This window comes from Salvelinus fontinalis, chromosome 30 (genome assembly GCF_029448725.1).
Source record: "Salvelinus fontinalis isolate EN_2023a chromosome 30, ASM2944872v1, whole genome shotgun sequence".
NCBI lineage: Eukaryota > Metazoa > Chordata > Actinopteri > Salmoniformes > Salmonidae > Salvelinus > Salvelinus fontinalis.
Genome location: NC_074694.1, coordinates 23,982,945 through 24,006,456, shown reverse-complemented (window position 1 = coordinate 24,006,456; position 23,512 = coordinate 23,982,945). Strand labels below are relative to the sequence as shown.

At 45.6% G+C, this 23,512-nt stretch overlaps 1 protein-coding gene across 8 annotated transcripts in view; it reads right to left on the bottom strand.

Moving 5' to 3' along the window:
* Positions 1-23,512, bottom strand: part of tanc2b (tetratricopeptide repeat, ankyrin repeat and coiled-coil containing 2b) — a 252,008-nt gene that overhangs the window by 127,339 nt on the left and 101,157 nt on the right. For all 8 annotated transcript variants that reach the window (XM_055890105.1, XM_055890110.1, XM_055890107.1 and 5 more), the window contains one exon: positions 13,703-13,768. In XM_055890105.1, coding sequence (XP_055746080.1) covers positions 13,703-13,768 — 66 coding nt within the window. The remainder of the gene's footprint in view (positions 1-13,702; positions 13,769-23,512) is intronic.

Below are 23,512 nucleotides of genomic sequence, written 5' to 3'. Positions count from 1 at the left end.
CACTTTTCTTGTCAATCATCTTGTAAAAACATACTTCAAAAATGGAAATCAACCAGTCATCCATCATTAACACAATGGAAAGGTCAAAAAGTATGTGGGCAACAGAGAGAAACAAATTGGTGCAGGTTTAGGCCATGTGGCAGATGATACTGGGCACGGGTGAGGTTGTGGATGTTTGTGTGCATCTGTATGTTGTCGTTTGTATGTGTGTTTTGTATTGTAAAAAAAATATCACATAAAAATTTAAAAACTATAGGATCCAATCAGATTTCTTTTGAATTCCAATAGGAAAGAAAGTACTCCAATAGGATTTAGGATTCTGATAGAGGTGACAAAATCGTATAAGACTGCGAGAATCCTATAGGATCTAATATGATCACTTTTTATTTATAATGGGAAAACTGTAGTCCAACAGGATTCCAACAGGATTTTGATAGAGGTGACAAAATCGTATAAGACTGCGAGAATCCTACAGGATCTAATATGATCACTTTTTATTTCTAATAGGAAAACTGTAGTCCAACAGGATTCCAACAGGATTTTGATAGAGGTGACAAAATCCTATATGATTGTGAGAATCTTGGATTCTATTGGAAAAATCACTAATCCCACAGGATTTTTAAAAAAAGTAAAAGTTAAGTTAAAAGTAACACAACATGGATGTGTTAAAAAAATGGTTGATGTGTCTTACAAATTTTGTGTTGTATTCCAACTTCAGTAAATGACTGGGAAAGACGTGTAGAATATTTTTTGCCATTTATTCAATTCAAACAGTGCTGCATATATGAAAACAACTGCTGTACTTGCAAAATATCCTTCTTTAAATATTTCAAATGTGTTATTTAGTTCTTAGTTCTTTTAGTTCCAGCATGTAAGATTTGCAGTCCAGGGAAATTCAGCGCACGTGACTGTAACGCTCGTTGTTAGGTGGAAGAGAGGAGGACCAAAGCGCAGCGTGGTACGTTTCCATATTTATTGGAAACACTTAACAACACGAACAAAACAATAAACAGAAAATGAAACTAACGACGCTACAGACCTGAACATGTGAACATACAGACAACGAACGCACGAACAGGAACATGCTGGCAGCTCTGGCAGCTCCTGGCTGGCTGACGGCTCTGGCGGCTCCTGGCTGGCTGACTGCTCTGGCGGTTCCTGGCTGGCTGACGGCTCTGGCGGCTCCTGGCTGGCTGGCGGCTCTGGCGGCTCCTGGCTGGCTGGCGGCTCTGGCGGCTCCTGGCTGGCTGACTGCTCTGGCGGCTCCTGGCTGGCTGACGGCTCTGGCGGCTCCTGGCTGGCTGGCGGCTCTGGCGGCTCCTGGCTGGCTGGCGGCTCTGGCGGCTTCTGGCTGGCTGGCGGCTCTGGCGGCTCCTGGCTGGCTGGCGGCTCTGGCGGCTCCTGGCTGGCTGGCGGCTCTGGCGGCTCCTGTCTGGCGGGCGGCTCTGGCGGCTCCTGGCTGGCTGGCGGCTCTGGCGGCTCCTGGCTGGCTGACGGCTCTGGCGGCTCCTGTCTGGCTGACGGCTCTGGCCGCCCCTGTCTGGCGGGCGGCTCTGGCGGCTCCTGGCTGGCTGGCGGCTCTGGCGGCTCCTGTCTGGCGGGCGGCTCTGGCGGCTCCTGGCTGGCTGGCGGCTCTGGCGGCTCCTGGCTGGCTGACGGCTCTGGCGGCTCTGGCGGCCCCTGTCTGGCTGACGGCTCTGTCCGCCCCTGTCTGGCGGGCGGCTCTGGCCGCCCCTGTCTGGCGGGCGGCTCTGGCGGCCCCTGTCTGGCGGGCGGCTCTGGCGGCTCCTGTCTGGCGGGCGGCTCTGGCGGCTCCTGTCTGTCGGGCGGCTCTGGCGGCTCCTGACTGACGGACGGCTCTGGCGGCTCCTGACTGACAGACGGCTCTAGCGGCTCCTGACTGACGGACGGCTCTGAAGGCTCAGGACAGACGGGCGGCTTTGAAGGCTCAGGACAGACGGGCGGCTTTGAAGGCTCAGGACAGACGGGCGGTTCAGACGGCGCTGGGCAGACGGGCAGCGCAGGCGGTGCTGGGCAGACGGACAGCTCAGGCGGCACTGGGCAGACGGGCAGCGCAGGCGGCGCTGGGCAGACGGGCAGTGCAGGCGGCGCTGGGCAGACGGGCAGTGCAGGCAACGCTGGGCAGAAGGATACACCTGTAGGGAGGAGGCGGAGAGACAGACTGGTGCGTGGGGCTGCCACAGGACCAGGCTGGGGAGACCTACAGGAGGCTTGGTGTTAGGAGGAGGCACCTGAAGGACCGGGCTGTGGGGGAGCACTGGAGCTCTGGTGCGCAGCCTTGGCACCACTCCCCCAGGCTGGACTACTACTCTAGCCCGGACCCTCCAGAGTGCAGGCACAGGTTGAACCGGGCTGTGGGTGAGCACTGGAGATCTAGTGCCTACTACGCGCACCTCTCCCTTAGGCTCCACTCCCACATTTGCCTGGTACGAGCGGAGCGCAGGCATAGGACGCACTGCACCCTCCCAGCGCCCCGGAGACCCAGCACGCAGAGCCGGCGCAGGATACCCTGGACCGAAACGGCGTACTGGAGACCAGACACGCTGAGCAGGCACACTACGCCCTGGCTGGATGCCCACACTCACATGACACTTTCGGGGGGCTGCCCTATAGCGCACTGGGCTATGGGCACGCACTGACGACACCGTGCGCTTAACCGCATAACACGGTGCCTGACCAGTAACGTGCTGCTTATAATAAGCACGAGGAGTGAGCTCAGGTCTGCTACCTGGCTTATCCACACTCCTCTTTAGCCCCCCCCCAAAAGAAAATTATGGGGCTGCCTCTCGTACCTGTCGCGCTGCCGTGCTGCCTCCTCACATCGCTGGCTCCTCTCTCCGGCTGCCTCTGCTCTCCTAGCTGCCTCCACCTGTTCCCATGGGAGGCGATCCTTTCCAGCCAGGATCTCCTCCCATGTGTAGCAACCTTTGCCGTCCAAAACGTCTTCCCATGTCCATTCCTCCTTCTTGCGCTGCTCCTGCTGCCACTGCCTGTTACCACGCTGCTTGGTCTGGTTTTGGTGGGTGATTCTGTAACGCTCGTCGTTAGGTGGAAGAGAGGAGGACCAAAGCGCAGCGTGGTACGTTTCCATATTTATTGGAAACACTTAACAACACGAACAAAACAATAAACAGAAAATGAAACTAACGACGCTACAGACCTGAACATGTGAACATACAGACAACGAACGCACGAACAGGAACAATCGCCCACAAACAAACAGTGAAAACAGTCAACCTTAATATGGTTCCCAATCAGAGACAATGAAAAACACCTGCCCCTGATTGAGAACCTTATTAGGCCAAACTATAAACCCAACATAGAAACACATAACATAGAATGCCCACCCAGCTCACGTCCTGACCAACTAAACAAGACTGAACAAAGGAAATAAGGTCAGGAACGTGACAGTGTCAAATAAACTTTGATTTGAATTGACCTCATTTGAGTCAATTGGAGGTGTACCTGTGGATGTATTTCAAGGCCTACCTTCAAACTTGGCTTGACATGATGGGAAAATCAAAAGACATCAGCCAAGATGTCAGAAAAAAAATTGTAGACCTCCACAAGTCTGGCTCATCCTTGGGAGCAATTTCCAAACGCCTGAAGGTACCAAGTTCATCTGTATAAACAATAGTATGCAAGTATTAACACCACGGGACCATGAATGCGTCATACCGCTCAGGAAGGAGACGCGTTCTGCCTCCTAGAGATGAATGTACTTTGCTGCGAAAAGCTCAAATCAATCCCAGAACCACAGCAAAGGACCTTGTGAAGATGCTGGAGGAAACAGGTACAAAAGTATCTATGTCCACAGTAAAATTAGTCCTATATCGACATAACCTGAAAGGCCGCTCAGCAAGGAAGAAGCCACTGCTTTAACTGAAGCCACTGCCTTTAAACAGCTTGGAAGATTCCAGAAAATGATGTCATGGCTTTAGAAGCTTCTGATAGGCTAATAGGCTAATCATTAAGTTAGCAGACGAAAGGGCCTCCCGGGTGGCGCAGTGGTCTAGGGCACTGCATCGCAGTGCTAACTGCGCCACCAGAGTCTCTGGGTTCACGCCCAGGCTCTGTCGCAGCCGGCCGCGACCGGGAGGTCCGTGGGGCGACGCACAATTGGCATAGCGTCGTCCGGGGTAGGGAGGGTTTGGCCGGTAGGGATATCCTTGTCTCATCGCGCTCCAGCGACTCCTGTGGCGGGCCGGGCGCAGTGCGCGCCAGCCAAGGGGGCCAGGTACACGGTGTTTCCTCCGACACATTGGTGCGGCTGGCTTCCGGGTTGGAGGCGCGCTGTGTTAAGAAGCAGTAAGGCTGGTTGGGTTGTGCTTCGGAGGACGCATGGCTTTCGACCTTCGTCTCTCCCGAGCCCGTACGGGAGTTGTAGCGATGAGACAAGGTAGTAATTACTAGCGATTGGATACCACGAAAAAATTGGGGAGAAAATGGGATAAAAATAAAATATTTAAAAAAAGTTTGCAGACGATACAACAGTGGTAGGCCTGATCACCGACAACGACGAGACAGCCTACAGGGAGGAAGTCAGAGACCTGGCCAGGTGGTGCCAGGACAACAACCTATCCCTCAACGTAACCAAGACTAAGGAGATTATTGTGGACTACAGGAAAAAGAGGACCGAGCACGCCCCCATTCTCATCGACGGGGCTGTAGTGGAGCAGGTTGAGAGCTTCAAGTTCCTTGGTGTCCACATTAACAACGAACTAGAATGGTCCAAACACACCAAGACAGTCGTGAAATGGGCACGACAAAGACTATTCCCCCTCAGGAAACTAAAAAGATTTGGCATGGGTCCTGAGATCCTCAAAAAGTTCTACAGCTGCAACATCGAGAGCATCCTGACTGGTTGCATCACTGCCTGGTACGGCAATTGCTCGGCCTCTGACTGCAAGGCACTACAGAGGGTAGTGCGTACGGCCCAGTACATCACTGGGGCTAAGCTGCCTGCCATCCAGGACCTCTACACTAGGCGGTGTCAGAGGAAGGCCCTAAGAATTGTCAAAGACCCCAGCCACTCCAGTCATAGACTGTTCTCTCTACTACTGCATGGCAAGTGGTACCGGAGTGCCAAGTCTAGGACAAAAAGGCTTCTCAACAGTTTTTACCTCCAAGCCATAAGACTCCTGAACAGGTAATCAAATGGCTAACCGGACTTACCTCTCCCCAACCCCTATTTTTACGCTGCTGCTACTCTCTGTTTATCCTATATGCATAGTCACTTTAACAATACATTCATGTACATACTACCTCAATTGGGCCGACCAACCAGTGCTCCCGCACATTCCCGCTAAACGGGCTATCTGCATTGTGTCCCACCCACCACCCGCCAAACCCTCTTTTACACTACTGCTACTCTCTGTTTATCATATATGCATAGTCACTTTAACCCGGACGCCTATAAGAAATCCACCTTTGCCCTCCGACGAACCATCAAACAGGCAAAGCGTCAGTACAGGACTAAGATCGAATCGTACTACACCAGCTCTGACGCTCGTCGAATGTGGCAGGGCTTGCAAACCATTACAGACTACAAAGGGAAGGACAGCCGAGAACTGCCCAGTGACAAAAGCCTCCCAAACAAGCTAAACTACTTATATGCTCGCTTCGAGGCAAATAACACCGAAACATGCATGAGACCACCAGTTGTTCTGGATGACTGTGTGATCACGCTCTCCGCAGTCGATGGGAGTAAGACCTTTAAGCAGGTCAACATTCACAAGGACGCAGGGCCAGGCGGATTTAAAGGACGTGTACTGCGAGCATGCGCTGACCAACTGGCAAGTGTCTTTACTGATATTTTCAACCTCTCACTGTCCGAGTCTGTAATACCAAAATGTTTTAAGTAGGGCTGGGCGATTTATTGAGTTATTTTTATATATATTCAAGTTTATTTTTTAGCGCGATATGGAAAATGCCTGTATCGCAAGAATCGAGGTTCTATAATAATGTTGTAACGTTTTACAAATGCAGCATCTCACTGTCTCTTCTCTGTCAGCCCAATGTCGAATCATGTCCCAATTGCGTGACAACACGTGCACAGAGATTATCCACCAATCACAGCCCTAGACGGCCTTTCACAAATTGTATCATCATTGTAGCATTTTCTTGTTTGCTTATGGCCTTATACAGCTCGTTGAGTGCAATCTTAGTGCCAGCATCAGTTTGTGGTGGTAAATAGACAGCTACGAAAAATATATATGAAAACTCTCTTGGTAAATAGTGTTGTCTACAGCTTATCATGAGATACTCTACATCAGGCGAGCAAAACCTCGAGACATCCTTAATATTAGATGTTGTGCATCAGCTGTTATTTACAAATAGACACAGACCCCCACCCCTTGTCTTACCGGAGGCAGCTGTTCTATCTTGCAGATGCACGGAAAACCCAGCCAGCTGTATGTTATCCATATCGTCATTCAGCCACCACTCGGTGAAACATAAGATATTCCAGTTTTTAATGTCCCATTGGTAGGATAGTCTTGATCAGAGCTCATCCAGTTAATTAATCTGAAAACAAGACTCCCTAAATTCTATCAGCATATCGATTGTGCAACCAGGGCTGGTAAAACACTGGATCATTGTTATTCTAACTTCCGCGATGCATATAAGGCCCTCCCCAGCCCTCTTTCGGAAAAGCTGACCACGACTCCATTTTGTTGCTTCCAGCCTATAGACAGAAACTAAAACAGGAAGCTCCCGCGCTCAGGTCTGTTCAACGCTGGTCCGACCAATCTGATTCCACGCTTCAAGATTGCTTCGATCACATGGACTGGGATATGTTCCGCATTGTGTCAAACAACAAAATTGACGAATACGCTGATTCGGTGAGCGAGTTTATTAGCAAGTGCATCGGCGATGTCGTACTGTCATAGCTGAATCAGAATTAGTTAGGTGACATAGATAAATAAGATATTTTATTTACTTTCATACTAGGCAGAATATCAGAAAGGGAGAAGGGCTCCACTATGTCTGTACGCTAGTCACTCCCTTCTTTTCCCATTGGGGGGAGGAGTATGGAAGTGTCTGGAATCATTGTATTACCCCTCTGAGGTTGCCCTTATCTTGACCTAGTATATGACCTAAGAGGTTCACTGTCTTTTCTGAGCTTGTCCAGGAGGGGGTGTATTTGAGATGGAAGTATCTGGAATTGACAATTGATATATGGATGAGATAATGTTTTCGTACTAAGTGGTACCAAGAATGAGATTAGAATCTCGTTTTAGGAGACCAAACTGAACGATAATGTATAGCTAAGGCTATCTGGCTATGGGACACTCCTCTTTCAAGTAAAAGGTTCTTTGTAATGTTCCTAAGATCTGTTGTTCTTCATGTGAGTTGAGAGGGGTGTATATTTTCTATAAAATATTCTAAGAAGTGTTTTGTAAGGACTCTCAGAGAATTCATTTATAGACACTGAATTGATCTGAGAGTCAAAAAGGGCTATGGTGAAGCTCATATATAATTAAAGATGGACTTTATAATATAACTCTGACTTGTGTGTGGTTTGCTCTCTCATCATTGAGTAATACAGGAAATTACCACAACAGTACCCACAACAACTATTAAAACATTCCCAAACCAGAAACCGTGGATTGATGGCAGCATTCGCGCGAAACTGAAAGCGCAAACCACTGCTTTTAATCAGGGGAAGGTGACCGGAAACATGACCGAATAGAAACAGTGTAGCTATTCCCGCCGCAAGGTTATCAAACAAGCTAAGCGTCAGTATAGAGACAAAGTAGAGTCGCAATTCAACGGCTCAGACACGATAGGTAAGTGGCAGGGTCTACATTCAATCACGGATTAAAAAAAGAAAACCAGCCCCATCGTGGAACAGGATGTCTTGCTCCTAGACAGACTAAACAACTTCTTTGCTCGCTTTGAGGACAATACAGTGCCACTGACACGGCCCGTTACCAAAACCTGCGGACTCTCCTTCACTGCAGCCGATGTGAGCAAAACATTTAAGCGTGTTAACCCTCGCAAGGCTGCAGGCCCAGACGGCATCCCCAGCCGCGTCCTCAGAACATGCGCAGACTAGCTGGCTAGTGTGTTTTCGGACATATTCAATCAATCCTTATCCCAGTCTGCTGTTCCCACATGCTTCAAGAGGGCGACCATTGTTCCTGTTCCCAAGAAAGCTAAGGTAACTGAGCTAAACGACTACTGCCCCGTAGCACTCGCTTCCGTCATCATGAAGTGCTTTGAGAGACTAGTCAAGGACCATATCACCTCCACCCTACCTGACACCCTAGACCCACTCCAATTTGCTTACCGCCCCAATAGGTCCACAGACGACGCGGTCGCAACCACTCTGCACACTGCCCTAACCCATCTGGACAAGAGGAATACCTATGTGAGAATGCTGTTCATCAACTACAGCTCAGCGTTTAACACCATAGTACCCTCCAAACTCATCATCAACCCCGCCCTGTGCAACTGGGTACTGGACTTCCTGACGGGCCGCCCCCAGGTGTTGAGGGTAGGTAACAACATCTCCACCCCGCTGATCCTCAACACTGGGGCCCCACAAGGGTGCGTTCTGAGCCCTCTCCTGTGCTCCCTGTTCACCCACGACTGCGTGGCCATGCACGCCTCCAACTCAATCATCAAGTTTGCAGACGACACTACAGTGGTAGGCTTGATTACCAACAACGACGAGACGGCCTACAGGGAGGAGGTGAGGGCCCTCGGAATGTGGTGTCAGGAAAATAACCTTACACTCAACGTCAACAAAACAAAGGAGATGATCGTGGACTTCAGGAAACATAGGAGCTTCAGGAGCACCCCCCTATCCACATCGACGGGGCAATAGTGGAGAGGGTAGTACGTTTTAAGTTCCTTGGCGTACACATCACAGACAAACTGAATTGGTCCACCCACACAGACAGTGTGGTGAAGAAGGCGCAGCAGCGCCTCTTCAAACTCAGGAGGCTGAAGAAATTTGGCTTGTCACCAAAAGCACTCACAAACTTTTATAAATGCACAATCGAAAGCATCCTGTCGGGCTGTATCACCGCCTGGTACAGCAACTGCTCCGCCCACAACCGTAAGGCTCTCCAGAGGGTAGTGAGGTCTGCACAACGCATCACCGGGGGCAAACTACCTGCCCTCCAGGACACCTACACCACCCGATGTCACAGGAAGGTCATAAAGATCATCAAGGACAACAACCACCCGAGCCACTGACTGTTCACCCCGCTATCATCCAGAAGGCGAGGTCAGTACAGGTGCATCAAATCAGGGACCGAGAGACAGAAGCTGTTTTTCAATCTCAAGGCCATCAGACTGTTAAACAGCCACGACTAACATTGAGTGGCTCCTGCCAACATACTGACTCAACTCCAGCCACTTTAATAATGGAAAAATGGATGTAAAAAATGTATCACTAGCCACTTTAAACAATGCCACTTCATATAATGTTTACATACCCTGCATTACTCATCTCATATGTATATACTGTACTCTATACCATCTACTGCATCTTGCCATCTTTATGTAACACATGTATCACTAGCCACTTTAAACAATGCCACTTTTATATGTTTACATACCCTACATTACTCATCTCATATGTACATACTGTACTCGATACCATCTACTGCATTTTGCCTATGCCGTTCTGTACCATCACTCATTCATATATTTTTATGTACATATTCTTCATTCCTTTACACTGTGTGTATAAGGTAGTTGTTGTGACATTGTTAGGTTAGATTACTCGTTGGTTATTACTGCATTGTCGGAACTAGAAGCACAAGCATTTCGCTACACTCGCATTAACATCTGCTAACCATGTGTATGTGACAAATAAAATTTGATTTGATTTATTATAAAATGATTGGACGTTGGCTAATGGTATGGAAGGTAGAGGCGGGTTATCCACTCACCATCAGATTCCTACAAGGCACCGCGACCTACGTCCCCTAAATCTCCATCTCTTCTTCATGTGAATGACAGGGACTTGGGTCGTGTCCGACTCGTTAAAGAAAAAATATTAGTCCAGTACGACGTGAAAATCGCTTTTCTGATGTCCAGAAGCTCTTTTCAGTCATAAGAGACGATGTCAGAAACATTCTGTACAAAATAAGTTACAAATAATGAGAAAAAACACACGCAATAGCACAATTGGTTAGGAGTCTGTAAAACGTCAGCCATCTCCTCCGGCGCAATTGGTATCATGGTAGCAGCAGCTGGTATCTCAGTTGCTGAGGCTGGTCCAGGTCTCCGTCATTATCCTCCTCAGGGTCCACAATGTCCTCGTTGCTGAGGCAGACGTTGTGCAGCACAACGCAGCATGCGACCACCTCAGGCACAAAGGTAAGATTCACCTCCAGGGCCATCCTTAAGATTGAGCGCCACTGAGTCTTCATTATCCCGAAGGACCGCTCCGACACATTCCTCGCCTTGGAATGCTTTGCATTGTAGGTGGCCTCCACTGCGCCCCTCACTGGCTGCCTGTAGGGGGTCATCAGACAGATGGGATCCGCCAACCAGGGATACCCTCCATCCCCGAGGAGAAACCAGCCTTGTGGTGGGTACAGGCTCTGAACATACACAGGGCTGTGTTTCAGGACCCTGGCTTTGTGCACATACCCGAGGAAGGCAATGTAGATGTCGATGAACCTGCACCTGTGGTCACAGATGGCCTGTAGCTGATAAGAATAGAACAATTTTCTGTTCAGGTAATCCTGCTGGTCCACTGTAGGGGGCTTGATCAGGATGTGGAATCCATCAATGGTGCCAGCAACCTGTTGAAATGCATGGGACCGTGCCCGTATGGTGAATCCCTCACCAACCTCCTGCATTTCATCTTGTGATGTAAAAATGGATGACCTTCTTTGTGATCCCATCACTCACCCTGTGGATGACATTGTGCACTGTGGTCCGGGGGACATCAAATGCCTCGGACATAACACAGTACGAAGTGCCACTGGCCAGCCAATAGACAAACAGGAAGCTTTCCAAGGTCTTGCCACAGCCATAGTCCTGGTCTTCTTGCTCTACCAGGCTGTCAAAAGAGGGTTGTAATTCGGAAGTGGGGTTTGAGGTCCAGGTCGCCCAAATACATTCTCAATGGACATTGTTAATGAAGTCGTAAGATGGCTAGCTAGAAATGTGTTATGCTAACAAGCTAGCAAGACGTTGCATAGCAACAGCATCAACTTCTGATAGACAGGCAACGCACTCGTACACTCAACTGAAAGGATACCATTTGTTTACAGTATACTAAAATGAACTAATAGTATTAAGTATGTAGTATTCAGTATTTGAATTCCCATATTAGTATGGGAATTCAAACACAGCTCAGGTGTTCTGTGAATATTCTTACAACATTACCTAACTTAAACATTGTATGAATGTCATCTCTTGTAATGTATCCACACTATTCCCACAACCTAATTACATGTTCTGGAAACCTTTAAAGAACTTAGAAAGCCTGTTATGTCAACATTCTTGCAACATCACAGGAATGTTTTGTGCACCCTGATACAAACATTATCTGCATGTCAGCACAACTGGACAGTTTTAGTGTTTTGGGAACCTATCTCTTGTCAAATCCCCACAATGTTCTTTACAAAACTTTAAAGAAAAGCTAAATGTGTTGTGAATGTTTTTTGCAACCTAAAATAAACATTGTAGAATCATCCGCACAAGTGGACAGTTTGTGTTTTAGGAACATATCTTTTGTGATGTCCCCACAATGTTCTCACCAGACAGTTCCCACAATGAATCATTCTGGGAACCTTTAAAGAACAGCTTAAATTTGTTCTAGGAAATTTCTTGCAACATCTGGCTAATGTTTTATACATACATTCTTTAATCATCAGCACGACTAGACCGTTTTTGTGTTATGAGGACATTTGCAGAGACCAAATGAATGTTCAGGGAACTTTCACAGAAACTATTTTGGTTTGCTGGGTAGGGTATTCATAGGAAGTAGTTTCTTCTCTACATGTATGATTTCTGACAGTGTCCAGGGTAAAGTAAAGTGAATGTGGAAACATGGAGAGTGACCCATGTTGTGATGATGCTGAGGTATTGACTGGGATCTGCCTGGCTTGACCCAGCAGTGATAATAGTCCTGCAGGCAGACAAGCACCACATGCTGCTTACATGACAGGATGCCTCGCTGTTTCCCTCAATAACAATGTTCCAGAAACCCGTCATCTCTGATATAACACAGGAACTATGTCTAACCATCAGAGATATGTAGCTAGAATAGAGATGTGAGTGCAACCATTATCTAAAGACAACCAACCCATAAGGGAGCTGAATTTCTGAAAGAGCACAGCAGCAATCACTAAACCACAGCAACACCTCCCTCTAAATATCACAAGTTCTGTTTGTCACAAGTTTTATTCTCACATTCCCTGGCGCACTAACATAAAACCCTCTACAGCCATTTTCTCCCTCAACACTGAATCACAGCCCAGACGGCCCCGTCCCACCAGACAGACAGAGCTGTCTCACCAACTGGCCAACACCTTCACATAACATCAGCTAGCATAGCAGACAGCAGACAGCAGGAGCCATTAACAGACACTGCTCAGTGACAACTTCACAGTAGTCCCCATAGAAGGCTGTGTATGTGACAGCCAGGCTGTGATATAGATAGACACAGCCAGGGCCTGCTTCCAGCGTACCCACACTATACCCCATCTCTGTGGTTTCAGCTCTGCCTGAGAGACTAAATCCATTGAGCCAGGAAGGCATTTACTGTAGCAGCAGCAGTGGTTTGGCCAGGTCCCTCAGCATGACAATCCCCTCATGTTTGTCTGTCTATCTGCAGGGTATCAATGCACACCAGAGGGTAATTCAAGAGAAGCAGCCTTTTAGGGAACATGTTGTCTTTTCTCTCCTTAACAGCTTTACACAAATGTCTGAGAGCCGAGGAAAGTTTGCTGTGAGCCAAGGGTCTGGGGGGGAGAGAAGACAAGAGGTACTGTAGCTACATTGACCTGGTAAATAGCTTAGCTCCCGAAAAACTTCAGAACAAAAGGATAGGGGTGATTTTGAGTGCTACTTGTTGAATTGTTGAGACAGACAGGGATTTTTGAAGGGCGTTAGAGCCACTTCACAGAACAAATCACACAGACGCAAACACACCCACTCATAGAAGCATACAGCTCAAAAAGAGCAAGGATACCAATGGGCAAATCATATTGCCTAAAATAGTCATACGGAAGCGGAACTCAAGAATTCTAGTCTATAACATCTACTGTATATTGTTGACAGACACAATTGCCAATATTGTTTCTCTTTCTGTCCAGTGTATACTTCCAGGGATAACAGATTCAGACAAATTTACAGGAACATAAAAATGCATACAGTGTACTCTCTCCACAAAATTATTACTTCACTTCTCTAGAAATGATTAAATCCTCTGTTGTTAACTCATATAAAACACAGCCCTTTAAACAGCCTCCTGCCCTCTCTGTTGCTGCAGGGAAGAGAGGAAAGAGAGGCAGGAAAAGAGTATGAGCATAAAGGAAGGAAGAAAGAAGAGACGGATGAATGAAGAAACAATATTTCATATTATGGTCAGATGTGGCTAAGAAAAATACATTGTGAAAAGGAGGGGAAAAGAGGGGAGGGGAGGAGAGAGCAAGAGGGGATTTGGTCTACAGAATAGAGTACACCCAGTAGTGTAACTACCTACCTTGACCGGTGTGGTGGTGCTCTACACTGGGCGATCGGGGTTCTGGCAGGTCCTCACTCCCTCCATCTGCAGATGAGGAGTGAGACAAAGAGGAGAGAGTGTGAGCGTGGGGATGCCAGGAAAAGGAGAGAGAATGAGTGCGGCAGTGCGGCTGGCATTCCAGGTAGGCCACCTCATCCTCCACCAGCCAAGACTGGGACCTCAGGACCCCCAGGAGACTACTGACACACAGCCCCTCCACACCCCTCCTCCAGGGACCCAGACGATCCCGCAAACTGGCAAAGTACACCCAATTCTTCTTCATCAAGGTGGGTTGGGATGTAGACTGAAGACACCAACCAGGCCCTAGTCCAAAGCCCAGGGCCAGCCCATGAGAGAACTGTTACAATACTGAGAGGAGTGGTGATCCAGAGCTATTCCCTCTGGATGAGTGAGAGATAGGACTGGTGGTACAGTACACTACAGTACAGTAGGCGTTTTCTGAAAGTTGGCTAATTATATGAGGATCAATTACTGTGGGCCCAGAGGACTGAGGATGCGCCGAATACAACTGGTGTATATTTTTTACAGTGAAATGCTTGCTACACGAACCCTTCTCAACAATGAAGTGTTTAAAAATAAAAATGGTAACAAAAGAGGAATAAAATACTCAAGAATGGAGCTATATACAGGAGTACCAGTGCCAGATCAATGTGCAGGGGTATGAGGTATTTGAGGTAGATATGTACATAAAGGCAGGGTAAAGTGACTAGGCATCCGGATAGATAATAATAAGAGTAAAATAAAGAACAGAGTAGCAGCAGCAAATGATGAGTGTAAAGTGTGGATTAACCACAGTGGATGGAGCAGGGCTGGATAAGGGGGTCGATGGGCCAGCGCCCGCTTTGCCTCTCCACTACAGGGTCTGTTTGACAAGGCCGAGTCCCTATCTTAGGCTACAGTGATCTACAGTACAACTAAGACTGCATGTCACCTTATCCCCTATATAGGGCACTATTTTTGATCAGAGCCGTATGGGCCCTGGTTAAAAGTAGTGCACTAAACAGTGAATAGGGTGACATTTGGGATGCAGCCTAACACTGCAAGGGGCTTTGTGGCATATCATGATTTATTCCTAAATCACACATTCCACTGGTATTAAGTCAGCCCATTTATATACCAAGCCGTTGTTTGAAAGTTATCTAAGACAATGGATTTCCTCTCTGTCTGTAGTAGATCTTGGCTTGCCACCGAAGTACAAAGCGGTGTGAGTCTTTATTGCTAAGGGTTGTGTACTCTGGCAATGGCGGACGCACCAAATGTGTTACCATCAAAGGGTCCTGTGTGTGTGTATTCACCCAAACAAACACTTGTGTATTTCTCCCAATCATAAACCCACAAACACAGATACTGTACATCTGTGCACAGTGTGCTGTTGTGCCCATACAGGATAGATTGGGCTGCTGGTGGAAAGATCTAGCTTGTCGATAGACTGATAAAATTACCCAGAGGGCCGGAGTGTGTTAGTGTGAGAACTGGGGTAGTGAGAGGTTGACACCGTCTCATTCTGTTACCCTGGTTCCTAACTGCCAACACCACCCTCACCACTTTGACAAAAGTCTATTCTGCTATCTTTATTTTTAGTTTAGTTGTTTTAAGAATAACACGTGGATATAATGTGATGTTTTCAGTAATGCTGTGTAGACTATTTTTTGTTTGGTTGTTTCAGTCTACACAGCATTGCTGAAAGCATCACACTATTATATCCAAATGTGTTATCCTTGAAACAACAAAACTAAAAAGAGTCACGATGAAATCATAGTAAATCAATAGAGTGAAATCTATTGGGGCTGGAGAGATTGTGTGACGTCAGGTGACACTACCCAACGCTAATCCCTCAATCAAATGTCGTACTATCTGACCTAAGTCAATGGGCCTAGAAATGGAAAAACTTCAAACTAGATCAAACATTTTGCATTGTGAACAGGTGTCTTATCAGAGACCAGCCAGACAGATTGTGGATGGGTTGGGAACAGACGTTCTACTATATTCTCTACTGCTAGATTCCTCTGTTGTCACCAGAGTTCAGTCAGAATACACACTGCTGCTATCCACACAGATCAATGGATCATTACACTAGGAACAGGAAAGCGGAGGGGCCTAGACTAGACTGAAGAGATGCATCTTCTCATTCTAACCAGAGTCGGACAGGCAGATAGAGGCCATGTCTCCTGCTCTAGCAATCTACAGCTTCAGCTAAGCGTACAGTTAAAGTTGGAAGTTCACCTACACTTACAGTGGGGCAAAAAAGTATTTAGTCAGCCACCAATTGTGCAAGTTCTCCCGCTTAAAAAGATGAGAGAGGCCTGTAATTTTCATCATATGTACACTTCAACTATGACAGACAAAATGAGAAAAGAAAATCCAGAAAATCACATTGTAGGATTTTTTAATTAATTAATTTGCAAATTATGATGGAAAATAAGTATTTACCTAGCATTTCAAGGTCCTGGAGTGGCCTAGCCAGTCTCCAGATCTCAACCCCATAGAAAATCTTTGGAGGGAGTTGAAAGTCTGTGTTGCCCAGCAACAGCCCCAAAACATCACTGCTCTAGAGGAGATCTGCATGGAGGAATGGGCCAAAATACCAGCAACAGTGTGTGAAAACCTTGTGAAGACTTACAGAAAACGTTTGACCTCTGTCATTGCCAACAAAGGGTATATAACAAAGTATTGAGAAACTTTTGTCATTGACCAAATACTTTTTTTCCACCATAATTTGCAAATAAATTCATTAAAAATAGTACAATGTGATTTTCTGGATTTTTTTTTCTCATTTTGTCTGTGATAAGTGTACCTATGATGAAGATTACAGGCCTCTCTCATCTTTTTTAAGTGGGAGAACTTGCACAATTGGTGGCTGACTAAATACTTTTTTGCCCCACTGTAGGTTAGAATCATTAAAACTCGTTTTTCAACCACTCCATAAATGTCTTGTTAGCAAACTATAGTTTTGGCAAGTCGGTTATGACTTGATACAAGTAATTTTTCCAACAATTGTTTACAGACAGATTATTTCACTTATAATTCACTGTATCACAAGTCCAGTGGGTCAGAGGTTTACATACACTAAGTTTAATTTGCCTTTAAACAGCTTGGAAAATGCCAATAAATGATGTCATGGCTTTAGAAGCTTCTGATAGGCTAATTGACATCATTAGAGTCAATTGGAGGTGTACCTGTGGATGTATTTCAAGGCCTACCTTCAAACTCAGTGCCTCTTTGCTTGACATCATGGGAAAATCAAAAGAAATCAATCAAGACCTCAGAAAAAAACCTTGTGAAAATGCTGGAGGAAACAGGTACAAAAGTATCTATATTCACAGTAAAACAAGTCCTATGTCGACATAACCTGAAAGGCAGCTCAGCAAGGAAGATGCCACTGCTGCAAAACCGCCATAAAAAAGCCAGACTACGGTTTGCAACTGCACATGGGGACAAAGATCGTACTTTTTGGAGAAATGTTCTCTGGTCTGATGAAACAAAAATAGAATTGTTTGGCTATAATGACCATGGTTATGTTTGGAGGAAAAATAGGGACGCTTGCAAGCCGAAAAACACCATCCTAACCGTGAAGCACGGGTGTTGTGTTGTGGGGGTGCTTTGCTGCTGGAGGGACTGGTGCACTTCACAAAATGGCATCATGAGGGAGGAAAATTATGGGTATATTGAAGCAACATCTCAAGACATCAGTCAGGAAGTTAAAGCTTGGTCGCAAATGGACAATGACCCCAATCATACTTTCAAAGTTGTGGCAAAATGACTTAAGGACAACAAAGTCAATGTATTGGAGTGGCCATCACAAAGCCCTGACCTCAAGCCTATAGAACATTTGTGGGCAGAACTGAAAAAGTGTGCGCGAGCAAGGAGGCCAACAAACCTGATTCAGTTACACCAGCTCTGTCAGGAGCAATGTGCCAAAATTCACCCAACTTATTGTGGGAAGCTTGCGGAAGTTTGACCCAAGTTAAATAATTTAAAGGCAATGGGACCAAATACTTATTGAGTCTATGTAAACTTCTGACCCACTGGGAATATGATGAAATAAATAAAAGCTGAAATAAATCTTTCTCTCTACTATTATTCTGACATTTCACATTCTTAAAATAAAGTGGTGATCCTAACTGACCTAAAACAAGGAATTTGTACTAGGATTAAATGTCAGGAATTGTGAAAAACTGAGTTTAAATGTATTTGGCGAAGGTGTATGTAATCTTCAGACTTCAACTGTAGATCATCTGTCAACTGCTCAAGTCAGCAGACTACAACTGTCAAAATGTCTTAGCCAGCCTCTACTGAAATATAAGCCCATCACAGAATAATCTCTCCATAATAATCACAATAACCTCCAAGTTATCCCATGTCGTATATTTAAAAATATATATGTAAAAAAATTCTGTCACATTTAGGATGTACACGGAGGGTTGTGTTCTGTCAGAAAATGGTCTTATGGCAGACCCCAGACAGTTTAAGTGGTCAATTATTTCCCAGGTTTTAAATGCCAGAGTGCGTCAAAGAGAATGCCTCATTCTAACAGTGTCTGTCTGGAACACTCTCCTCTGCACAGGAGGTTGGTGGCACCTTAATTGGGGAGGACGGGTTCGTGGTAATGGCTGGAGCGGAATGACATCAAATACATGGTTTCCATGTGTTTGATGCCAATCCCTTTGGTCCGTTCCAACCATTATTATGAGTCGTCCTCCCCTGAGCAGCCTCCACTGCTCCTCTGCTCTGCCTCCCTTTAGAAAAGTCAGGGTGACACCATCCTCACAAAGAGGTTCAGCTAGCTCTGTAGCTCTCTGGGTTCACTGTGTGGGTAGATAACAGCAGTCATTAGTTAGTGCACCAAGAGACTTCATTGAACTTCATATGTTTGGGAGACAGTCTTTCACTCTAAAAGCATGAATTACCGTTACAAAGCATCGGGTGAAGTTGCTCTGGTACAGTACAGTCCTCTTTGATGTGTCATCCTGTGGCCACGGAGAATGATCATGCTGCAGACTTTGTCAGTGACCGGCCAGTCTTTCACTCAAGGGCCAGCACATAGCATTTCAATCAGTGAGTCAGTATCCCTCTGCAGCCATACAAGGCTCTATAGCCTCAGCACTCTGAATTAACTGCACGGACCGAGCTGAATTGTATTAGGCCAAAACGGTTATTCAGCTGTCCCCATGGGAGAATCCTTTTTGGCTCCAGGTAGAACCCTCTGTAGAAAGGGTTCTACCTGGAACCAAAAAGGGGTTCTTCAAAGGGTTCTCCTATGGGGACAGCCGAAGAACCCTTCTAGGTTATACAGCCCACCTTTTTTCTCTAAGAGTGTACCATTGTTGCTCTAACTAGCCGGGGTGCATCTGAAATGGCAAACTATTCTCTTTATAGTGCACTACTTTTGACCAGGGCCATTGTGTGTGCGTGTGCGTGTGCATGTGCGTGTGTGTGTGTGTGTGTGTGTGTGTGTGAGGCAAGGGAAGGCGAGGCAGTTTGTCACCCTCTGTATTATCCAGCCTGACAGGCCAAAGACAATGCTGTCAGCTCTTAGGTAATGTTACCTTGAGAAAGGACCTGAGTGCTGAGCCAGTTGGACTAGCTACTTCCACTAGGAAAAGAGGGAAGGAGGGATATAGAGGGATTAATCCCCCAGGGAGACACAGCAGCATAATGCAGGTGTGACAAGATAGAGGGACGGCTGATGGAAGGACGGCTAACACCCAGGTGTGTGCGTGGAGAAAATGTTGCAGATTTAAAGCAAATTCTTTGCAATTGTACCCATTTTACCATGGGTTGGAGAGAACATTTGCAGTTTGAAAGCCAATTTAAAGGTGCAGTATGTAGCTTTTCTGGTAGGCTGACAGAATTCACATAGAAATGCGAGTTATAGATCTGTCATTCTCATTGAAACCAAGTCTGAAAAGTTTCAGATCTGGTCTGTGCTCTATTTCTATGCATCACATTCTTAAGTTTTGCTTTTGTTCTTTTTACTTCTCGGTTTTGTACACCAGCTTCAAACAGCTCAAAATATTATATTTTGGGATATTTAAAAAGACATTTCACAGCATTTTAGATGTTACAATGATTTTCTACACTATACTGTGCATTCGGAAAGTATTCAGACCCCTTGACTTTTTTACACTTTGTTACATTACAGCCTTGTTCTAAAATGGATGAAATAAAAAATATTCCTCATCAATCTACACACAATACCCATAATGACACAGTGAAAACATGGTTCTCGAAATCGAGCTCAGGTGCATCCTGTTTCATTGATCATCCTTGAGATGATTCTACAACTTGATTGGAGTCCATCGGTGGTAAATTCAATTGATTGGGCATGATTTGGAAAAGCACACACGTGTCTACATAAGGTCCCACAGTTGAAAGTGCATGCCTGAGCAAAAACCAAGCCATGAGGTCAAAGGAATTGTCCGTAGAGTTCAGAGACAGGATTGTGTTGAGGCACAGATCTGGGGAAGGGCACCAAAACATTTCTGCAGCATTGAAGGTCCCCAAGAACACAGTGGCCTCCATCATTCTTAAATGGAAGACGTTTGGAACTACCAAGACTCTTCCTAGAGCTGGCCGCCCGGCCAAACTGAGCAATCGGGGGAGACGGGCCTTGGTCAGGGAGGTGACCAAGAACCCGATGGTCCCTCTGACAGAGATGCAGAGTTCCTCTGTGGAGATGGGAGAACCTTCCAGAAGGACAACCATCTCTGCAACATTCCACAAATCAGGCCGTTATGGTAGAGGGTCCAGACGGAAGCCACTCCACAGTAAAAAGTACGACAGCCCGCTTGGAGTTTGCCAAATGGCACCTAACGGACTCTCAGACAATGAGAAACAAGATTCTCTGGTCAGATGAAACGCAGATTGAACTCTTTGGCCTGAATGCCAAGTATCACGTCTGGAGTAAACCTGCCACCATCTCTACGGTGACGCATGGTGATGGCAGCATCATGCTGTGGGGATGTTTTTCAATGGTAGGGACTGGGAGACTAGTCAGGATCGAGGCAAAGATGAACAGAGGAAAGTACAGAAAGATTCTTGATGAAAACCTGCTCCAGAGCACTCAGGACCTCAGACTGGTCCGAAGGTTCACCTTCCAACAGGATAACAACCCTAAGCACACAGCCAAGACAATGCAGGAGTGGCTTCGGGACAAGTCTCTGAATGTCCTTGAGTTGCCCAGCCAGAGCCAGGACTTGAATCTGATCGAACAACTGGAGAGACTGCAGTGACACTCCCAATCCAACCTGACTGAGCTTGAGAGGATCTGCAGAGAAGAATGGGAGAAACTCCCCAAATACAGGTGTGCCAAGCTTGTAGCGTCATACCCAAGAAGATTCGAGGCTGTAATCACTACCAAATGTGCTTCAACAAAGTACTGAGTAAAGGGTCTGAATACTTATGTAAATGTGTTATTTTTTATAAATTTGTACAAATTTCTAAAAACCTGTTTTTGCTTTGTCCTTATGAGCTATTGTGTGTAGACTGATGAGGGGAAAAACTATTTAACACATTTTAGAATAAGGCTGTAACGTAACAAAATGTGGGAAAATACTTTCTGAATGCACTTTTTTTCATATAAACTGAAATTAGGCGAACCATTCAAATTTTAGCAACCAGGAAATGGAGGGGTGAAATTATGCCCATTGTACCTCTACTCATTTTGCCATGGGGTTACCCAGATTATGGTGGAGAGATAACATTTTGCAGTTTTAAAGCAAATGACCTGCAATTCCACACATTTGGCCAAGGGTGGAGAGAACATTTTTCAGCTTAAAAGCGAATTTCCTACACATTTTTCCATGACCTATGTCATGTTCATATGGTATCTGAATGAGACTAACAAAATCAATGGAGGCCCGATGTTAGCTTCGTGGGCTAATTGAGGGACTGTCAATGACTGACAGAACAAGAAGAAAACTGCTGAGGTACAACCAAATTTCGAAATTGCACCTTTTGTATTTTAACTCTCAGCAGTAAATTGAGATGGCAACTGAATGACCCCCCCCCCACCCCCCACACACTCACAGAAAAAAAGAGGAGGGCCCTCAGTGTCCGCATATGTCGCTTATTTGTTGGGCTGGCCCTGAGATATAGAATGCAATTTCCACAAACCCTTGATGGAATGACAGCTTTAGTTATGTTTCTAGCTACAGTACATGTTTATTTAGCCAACGCGCAAACTTTCGAATCACTGGCGTTTTCCAATTTGCAGTCGATGCCTCAGGTTTTCAATAAAAGGGTAAAAGAGTACAGTACATCCAAACAATGCAGACTACAATATAGGTTAATTTGTTTCAATGTTATCTCATATTCTGCTGAGCTTGCGGCTATCATAATATAATGTTATGTAATTCATTTTAGCTTCTGCTTCCCTTCTCACCCCCTGAGCCCTCCCAGGTATGACCTTTTTTCAGTAGATGTTCTACAGTAGTGAACAGACAACACAACAAGGGGAACCATACTTGGAATTCATTTAATCATACGCTTCAGGTGCTGCAGCACAGCATAAACAACATACTCCACTATACACAGCCAGGTTAACAAAAGCAGTTAAAATGTTACAAAATCACAAACATAGCTTAAACCAGCATCAAGGGAAATTCCATGGTAAAGGAATTACACTGAGACTCAGATTCTTCACCTTAAAATGTATGCCAAACAAAAAACATTGATTTCAAACTTTAACAAACCATACAACTATACTGAGTGTACAAAACATTATGAGAATTGAAAGCAGACCACTACCTGAAATCTACTTCACAAAATGTATATAATCCATCCAAATTTTGGCAAGTAGTGAAAGGTTTGGAGTGCAGAAAAGATACACAGCTTCCTAAACAATTGTTGGTCGACACACAGATTGTAACTGAGAGAACCTCCATTCTGAAAGCCTTGAATAAGCATTTTTTAGATGCAGGCAGTTTATTTGAAAAGGTCAAAGGTATAATTGAGCCCCCTATAAATTTACCTGACACCCCTGTGCACTCCTTTACCAGGTTCTCCTTTTCATCCTTCTCTGTTTCAGAAGTGTGTAAAGCCCTGAAAGAAATTGATTTAAAAAAATCCCCTGGCCCTGATGAACTAGACCCCGCCTCCTACACCTAGCCGCAGACATCATTGCTCCCCCCTTAACATGTATTTTTAACCTTACGCTTGATATAAAGGAAATCCCCAAGTTATGGAAATCTGCTTTTGTACTGCCTCTCCTGAAAGGTGGAGATCCTTCGCTACTTGACAACTATGGACCCATATCAAAATTGTCTGTACTGTCAAAGGTACTGGAGTCCTTAGTTAGTAGGCAGGTAAAGACCTACTTCCAAGAAAACAACATCTTAAATGGAATGCAATCCGGTTATAGGTCTGGCCACAGCACTGTTTCAGCAACATTGAAGGTTTTAAATGACATCCACTGTGCTCTTGATAAGAAGTTACATTGTGTGTCTGTTTTTATTGATTTGTCGAAGGCTTTTGACACCGTGGACCATGCTGTGTTAGTGCAAAGGTTAAAATGTTGTGGAATTATTTGTCATGCTCTAGATTGGTTTATAAATTACCTATCAAATCGTACACAATGTGTAATGGCGGATGGCTGTAAATCTGAGTCCATAGAGGTGTGCTCAGGTGTTCCACAAGGTTCTATTTTGGGCCCACTGTTGTTCATTTTGTATATCAACAACATTGGGGATCTTATTGAAACAGCGTAGGTTCATTTTTATGCAGATGATACTGTTCTTTATTCAAGTGGTAGTAATTTATCTTTAGCTT